The sequence below is a fragment of the Gekko japonicus genome, unplaced genomic scaffold (assembly GCF_001447785.1).
Source record: "Gekko japonicus isolate JY-2015 unplaced genomic scaffold, Gekko_japonicus_V1.1 scaffold885, whole genome shotgun sequence".
Classification (NCBI taxonomy): domain Eukaryota; kingdom Metazoa; phylum Chordata; class Lepidosauria; order Squamata; family Gekkonidae; genus Gekko; species Gekko japonicus.
Window position 1 is genome coordinate 683686 of NW_015167564.1, and position 7940 is coordinate 691625.

The 7940-nt window shown below is 44.1% G+C and overlaps 1 protein-coding gene across 2 annotated transcripts in view; it reads left to right on the forward strand.

Annotated features, from left to right (window-relative positions):
• The first annotated feature begins 7573 nt into the window (after positions 1-7573).
• CDK2AP2 (cyclin-dependent kinase 2 associated protein 2) overlaps positions 7574-7940 on the forward strand; it is a 6094-nt gene continuing 5727 nt past the window's right edge. The window contains exon 1 of one of the 2 annotated variants that reach the window (XM_015413806.1): positions 7574-7651. In XM_015413806.1, the coding sequence (XP_015269292.1) occupies positions 7618-7651 (34 nt within the window). In that variant the 5' untranslated portion in view covers positions 7574-7617. Of the gene's footprint in view, positions 7652-7690; positions 7924-7940 lie in introns of those variants that run through there. The other variant, XM_015413808.1, reaches the window with a different exon arrangement.

A 7940-nucleotide genomic window follows, 5' to 3' on the forward strand; every position in this document is an offset into this window, starting at 1 on the left:
CTGTATCCGAGGCTCCTTAGGATCTCCGCATCCGCGGGACCCCCCCCCCCCACAGCGTGTGGGCGATCCGGCTCCGGGAGCATGCCCGAGAGTCGGTCGCCAGGCGCGCAGCCATAACTGGAAAACCACCATAACCGGAAAACCACCTTGCACCTTCTGACTGGGATAAGAAGACTCAGATTTCCATTCCTACTTGTATCTGAGGGAGCGCATACCCCACGGAAACCTTGCTGGTCTCCGAGGTGCTCCTAGACTTGAATCTAAGTGTTCTGCTGCAGACCAACAGGGCTACCCTCTGAAAACTGCAGACAGAGTCATTGATAAAATGGATTGCAGCTATTTGTGCTAACAAGTTTTATATGCAACTGTACATTTCCCCTGTAGGTGGCACCAATCTAACATTCCTAGATTCTTTGTGTCTAGGTAGGAAGGAATTCTATCCAGGCAACAACAATAAATGGTCTTTGGTTGTGCAAGCCATCTGGAAAATCGACAGATCTGTATTTCTTTGTAGCTCTATCTCAAGAATGCTTAATACCTCCATATCTCCCCCCCACTCCTCTCCTAAATTCCTCTCCTACATTCTCAGGGGTGGAAACTAGTCAGAGGGTCAAAAATACTGATTTTATTGACCAAAATTCCAAAAAACCTGACCAAATACTGATAAATTACTGAACAATTTCATGTCAGCCTATTGGTAAATTAGGGGGCTGCAGTATCTCAGAGATTAAGACGCTGAGCTGCAGACTGAAAGGTCTGTAGTTTGGCAGCTCGAGACCCTAGTGCTGCATAATGGAGTGAGCTCCTGTCTCTGGCCCCAGCTCCTGCCAACCTAGCAGTTCGAAAGCAAAAATTGCAAGGAGATAAATAGGTATCGCTTCGGTGGGAAGGTAACAGCGTTTCGTGCACCTCGGCATTTAGTCATGCCAGCCACATGACCACAGAAACGTCTTTGGACAGAGCTGGCTCTTCTGCTTAGAAACGGAGATGAGCACCGCTCCCTAGAATTGGATTCAACTGGCAAGGGAAACCTTTACCTTTTATTGATAAGTCAGTGTTTTAAAAGTAAAAGCAGGACTTCATTAAAAATTATTATTATCTGGCCTCCACCATCCCCATAACTAGCCATCACACACCCTTTTATTGATTTTTATAAAGATAGGACAATGTTTTCATTATTGTACAAAATTTAAGGCAAAAAAGATTCCCTTTTAAAAATAAAGATTCCCTTTTAAAATAATCAGATACTGCAGATAATGAAACATCAAAACATATTAAAAACCATACATAAAGTAATCATTATGACAACAAATATAATTACTGTAAGGTAAGACTTTGCTTTTATTTTATCTTTGTTTTTTGCTGAAAGACACGTTATTAACAAACTCTTTCGTTTCTCAGCAGTTTTCTGCACTGCATCCTCAAGCATTTGTCTTGTCCTCTTCTTCCATTGCTTTCTCCACTCCTAGCATGAGCTGTGCCATGTTGAATCCCACAATATCCTTTTTCTCAGCAGCCTCCTTTACATGTTTGGTTGCATTACTTGGCAACGTTCGAGCAATCATCCTCTTCTCATTTTGTTGTCTCAGCCTTTTCAGTTTTGCTTCCTTCTCTTGTATACTATCCTTTTCACTGTCTATCTTCTTAAACCTTTCTAACTCCTCTGCCTTTTCCCTTTGGTAGCGGTTAAGTGCGCGGACTCTAATCTGGAAGAACCGGGTTTGATTCCCCACTCCTCCACTTGCACCTGCTGGATGACCTTGGGCAAGCCATAGTTCTGGCACAGCTGTTCTTGAAAAAGAGCCATCTCTGTCAAGAGCTCTCTCAGCCCCACCTACCTCCCAGGGTGTCTGTTGTGGGGAGGGGAAGGGAGAGGAGTTTGTCAGCCGCTCTGAGACACCTTTGGGTAGTGAAGGGCGGGGTATAAATCCAATCTCTTCTTCTTTCTTTTTCTTTTTGCTCCTTCTCTTTAATGACACACTATTCATCACAATACTGCCTGTAATGGACATGAGCTGCTCTTGCCATCTGTAAAAGCTCCTGTGTGGTATTAACATTGTATACCTTGTTCTCGTATACATGATATAAAGTTTCTTTGACCATCAGGTGGGTATTCAAAGTTCTGACATCCTGGCCCTTTCACTGGTAAAAATGTGTTGAGATTTTGAAAACCCTCTTTCTATGTCCACACTACCATGCAATAATGATAATGCTGCTTTCACCACCTTGGTAACCAGTGGGTATTTTGGATCTCCAGATGGTTTTGTCTTTTCAAAGAACTGATTCCAGTATGTATCAATGCGGCAAGTTTCACTGGCAGTTTTATCTTCAAGTCTTCATCCGCAATCGTGTTCAGTGGAATATCCATGGGGAGTGCTGCTGCTACTTTCATTATATCCTTGTGCGTTCCTTCCTTGACTCCTTCTGCTGGAGCTAAACATTGAGGATATCTGAGGATGGGCTTGTCCAAAGATGACTGGAGTAAAAGGTGTTTGCAGGCTGCTATGAAATGTTTTTTTGCTCCCGTTAAAAAGAGTAGCTATCCCTTTTCAGAAAGTTTTTTCAGTTCGTCACAGATTCTACTTTCACTGATTACTTCTCTCACAGTATGCAGTGCTCATCACTGAAGGCTTTAAGAGACAATGGTGCTGAACTCTTACAAACATGATTCATTATGGTTTTTCTGTTTTTACTTCACTGTGCATCACATGCACCAAAGGCTCTTCTTTTTGGAACACTCCACTGAGCTTTGTAAATAAGTGGACACTTGTGCAACAAAACATCACCTCTGCTTTCATAATTTCATATTTTAAGAAGTTAATTATGTTTCTATACATTGTGGAAGATTTCACCAAATCACTTTTACTCTTAGGCATGAAGTCTTTAAAGTACTTCAGAACTGAACTGAAAACAATCTGTCTTCTCACTGGGAAGTCATCATGTTTCCCCCAAAATGACAAAAAATCACAAGCTACTTTCACAAAAATCAAAGAAATACTGACTTTACTGACCAATTTTTTTAAAAAAGTGACAAATTACTGACCAAGATGAAAAAACTGACTTTTACTGATTTTACTGACCATTTTCCACCCCTGCATTCTGAACTGGCAGAATACTTCAAACTACTAATGAGGCAGAGTTGCCAAAAATCTGTGTCCCTTTGACAGAGGCTTAATGTGTGGAAATAGACAAATGAAGCTTTTCATGGCATAGAGGTAAATAGCATCATCTGATAAATAACATCAAATTATACAGGGGAAAGATTGAAGGTCAAAGAAGATGGGGACGGCAAAGGATGAGATGGTTAGACAGTGTCACAGATGCAATGAACATGAAATTGAGCAAACTTCAGAGGACGGCGGAAGACCGGAAGGCCTGGCGTGATCTGGTCCATGGGGTCGCGAAGAGTCGGACTCGACTGTGCGACTAAACAACAAAAAGGACATTTTTTCATTAGGATGCTGGCAACCAAGTGAGGAAGAAACATTGGGTTCAAATTGCCAGCATATTGCAACCTTCTGCCCTATTCCCCTTTAACCCAAGTCAACTCAGAAGGCTTATAGATCTTTTTTTCTAAATTCACTCCACAGCCAATACTGCATCACGGCCAGATAGCTACAGCTCAGTAAGCACCACGATGGCGGGATGGGGTTGGGTGGAAAAGCACAGGAGAAAACTGATGGGCAGACTGCTGATGGCACTCAAGCTCCCCATTCCCATTCCCAGCAACTTCAAACACACTTCAATGTGGGCAATGATAGCCACAGGATGGGCAAGGCATGGAAGGTTGAGAGGGAGCTGTGGAAAACAACTGTCAGTCACTGTTCCTTGGGGTTTATCTTTTTTTTTTTCTAGGTGTTGTTTTTTTTTATTATTTATATTTTATTGTAATGATTGTAACAAGAATTAAATAACATAGGGTATCAAAATCAATACCAATAACTAGTATAGCAAATGATACATAGTGCCATGTCTATAAAGATATGAAATTTACATTCGCATAACAAACCAATATAATCAGTATCCATAACAGTTTTGTACAGCGTACTATCTCTTGATATCTTCTATATTATGTACTTTGAACAGGTATTGTTTAGTACTGATGAGAACTCTGTAAAGCGAAGCACAAGCAGTAGTAGTTACAGTGTAAGAGCAATCACATCCACTTCTGTAAGTATTGCCAGGAAGTAGGTAAATATTCCTGTGAGGTCAAAAAATCAAGTATGGGAGTCCACTTTTCCTTTATAGGTCTTTGTATTGGTTTCAAAGCTGAATTGTTTATTTTGCTAGTAACAGAGTCCATTAGAAAATGGTCCCAGAGCTTCTGGTACCATAACATTACGGTTGGAGGCTTGGTGTCTTTCCAGCAGGTGGCAATTGTGGTACGGGCAGCAAAAATCATAATGTCCAGAATCTGCTTATGTTGGTGCGTTTCAATGTAAGTTGGCCAGTGATGTAAGAAAAGGCATTCAGGATCCAATGAAATTGTCATTCCCGTGATTTTATGAATGATTGATTTTATTTCATTCCAAAATTTGTCAATCACCTCGCATTCCCACCACAAATGAGCAAATGTGCCAATTCCGTTACATTGCTTCCAACATTTTGGTGAACATGTGGGATAGATGCGTGATAGGCGTTGTGGAGTGAGATACCACCTTGTCAAGATTTTAAAATTCTGCATTTCCATTGAGATGGAGTTTGGATAGGGGTTCTTAGTTTCCCAAACCTCCTTCCAAAAATTATCATCCAATGTAGATTTACAATCTTTTTGCCAAAGTTTTTGGTAAGTAGTTTCTATAGAAAGGTTTGGCAAATTAAGGAGATGATAGGTCGCAGAGATTAATCCCTTAGTAGTACGTTCATAAATGTGAAAAAGGAGTTCTAGATCAGTGGGAGGCCTTCCCATTGCCTCTTTCATATGTGTTTTCTCCGTAGCGTGCTGAAGCTGCAGATAGAGGAACCAGGGTATTTTTTCCCCTATTTTATGTTCAATAGCAAATTTGGGTAAAATACCTTTTTTTGTTGTTATGTCGCCAAATCTGGTTAATCGTGCTTTTTTCCATTTATTTAGTTGTGATGGTGTGATGGCATCCGTGAACCAGGATTGATAAATGAAAGGTAGGTATTTAGAGTTTACAGGAAGTAGAGCTTTACGTGTTTTTTTCCATAAAGATAGCATCGGTCTTAAAAGAAGGGCCGATCCCTTGAGAGTGCTAGAGATAGGTAGGTTGTCCCAGAATAAGGCCAACAACGGTGTCGGATGGTTAGTATCAGAGAGAATTTGGATCCAGTCTTGGGTTGTTTGTCTACGCATAAGTTCCTTGGGGTTTATCTTGTTACACAGATTCCACTCAAAGTAAGTCTTGGTACTGCTAACTGGATTCCATAGGCATATCACCAATTCCTTTTAATCAATAGTGTCAAAGCATAGAAAAGCCTAAATAAATCAACTATATACCGAGTAAAAATAAACTAATGCTTATTCTGTATATTCATTTTGTTACTTCTCTTGACAAATACTGATATTTTTGTTTTGCCTGGTCTGTAAGAGCATAAGGTTATGCATTTATTTTGTTTGACAAGACTATTTTGTGCATTGTAGGTATATTCCACAGCTATTTGTGTTTTGCTATTTATTTCTTTTAGGGAACAATCCTATGCAGGTCTACTCAGGATTAAATTTGATTTATTCAAAGGAATCTATTCTTAGGGATGCAACCACAGGCCATATTATTTATTTAGAAAATATTTGTTAGCTCACCAGTCCTGCTCCACATAGCTCACAACAATAAAATAAAGTCAAACAGCCACAAAAAATAAAACCAAATCATAGCAATAAAAGACTATAAATAAAACTATTCAAGTCAATTAAAAACACATGCCAATAAAAGCAAGCCAAGGCATAAAAGTGCATAAAATGGAGCAGTCTAAAATGATACATAAAACAGCCCTAAGGTGAGGAGCAGAACAGACTGCTAAAAACCGAAACCCCTGAGGTAAAAGCTGGGGTGAACAGAAATGTTTCTGCCTGTTGCCTAAAAAGAAATAAAATACTGAGAGAAGTGAATTAGTTAAAAGTGAGCTGAATCAGCTGTAAGTTGTTGGACAACTACAGAATTGCAGTCTGTGAAGAAAAAATCTGGAACCAGCTACAAAGCCAGAGATAAGATGGGGGTGGGGGGAGGAATGTGGCCAGGTGAGCGGCCTTGGTTGACTAGGGCACTACCAAAACACGCATGCGTAATAAACTAATAAATATTATCTAACACACACTTCATAGTAAAGTAGCTAATTGTAATACACATACAATTTATGTTTGAGAGGGGGGAACATGACAACGAGCAAATGTGTACTAAATATGTACTAGGCGGTCATGGAGGCTGTAACCTCTGAGTACCTAAACCAATGGGGGGAAAGGAGGAGGGAACTTGCGCCTGGGGTAGGGAATAAAAAGCAGTCATTTGAAACAGTGCTGGGAGCCTGTCTGAGTTGACTCCCTTTATTGTCAATAAAGTTCAACTACAAGATACTCCAGGCTGACTGCCTTTTGTTTTCCTCCCCGGAGGGGCTGGGGAAGGAGGATTTTACTTTTGTTTCCCACAATAGGCACCAAGCAAATAGGGTTGCCAGTTCTGGTTTAGGAAATTCTGGAGGATTGGGGGGGGGGCAATGCCTGAGGAGGGCAGTGGTCAGTGGTGATACGGATGCCACCAGAGTCTGTCCTATGAAGCTGTCCTTTTCTTCAGGGGATCTCTGTCCTCTGGAGCTCATTCTGTGAGCCTGCCCACCCGGGGATTAGCAACCCTACCGAAGCGAGCCTCAAGGGGGGGGGGGCATTAGGAAGAGGACAGGCCACCCATCACGCCTTCACAGTTCAGGGGGCACAGAGAACAAACAGGCCTTGCAAGACAGTTTTCTATCCTGTGGCCTAGCTGAACTGCCAAAATGGCCTCTGCCAGCCTACTCCACAATTCCAGAGGACCCACCATGGTTGAGTTATTGCTACCTATTTCTTTCTCATTCAGGTCTGGAGACCGCAAACTTTTTTTGCTCAATCGCACACAATTCTCATTAGGACCCCCTGTCGCCCATGGCTTTTGTTAATGCATGACCCCCCAACACAATCCTTCTGGTAGTCAAGGGGGACGCCCCTCCCTCCCCTTTTCCACCCCTGGAAAAGCTCTCATGTGTGTTTAAATAAAGATGCCTAATTTAACAGCAAAGGGAGGGGGAGGGGGGGCGGCGGTGCCGCTTGGGGTGCTGGCTGCCTGCCAAGTTCGTCAGGACTCGTGAGAAAATGTCTGTCCGCCCGGAACCGAACCCTTGAGGACGCTGCTCGCCAGGTGAAGCCACAGGAAGCGCGCCTGGATTTGCTGGACTCCCCCCCCCCCCCGGGGGCGGCCCATCGCACCGGAGTCTACTCGCGCGTGTGCCGGGCAGCGGCGTGCAAGGCAGGAGCCCCTCCTGAGCGGAAGACACCGACTCCTTGAGGCCTCCGACTAGTATTTCAGGCACGACGGGGGGCAACGACCCAAACGCGTTTCGCGAGCACCGTCCGGCCAAGAGTTGCGCGCGGCCGCAGCAACCACGAGGGCTGACTAGGCCGCCGTCGCCATGGCCACGGGCGAGAAGGGAGTTGTGCTGCGCGGTGAGGTCATAGGGGGCGGGGACACGTAGGCTCGGGACGAGGGCGTCATCGGCGGCGGCGGCGGCGGCGGCCGCTCTCGGGGACTCGCTCCGAAGTGAGCGCGCGGAGCGGGGCAGGCAGGCAGGCGCGAGGGGGCAGTGCCCGGGGGCGCGCGTGCCCGGACCCTCCCAGACCCCTGACCCCGGCCGTGTCCAGAAGGAGGAGGAGGAGGAAGGGAAGCGCCTTCACGTGCCGGGACCCGCGGGGAGACAGGCGCAGCAGCCAATTAGGAGGTGGGACTGGGGGGGGG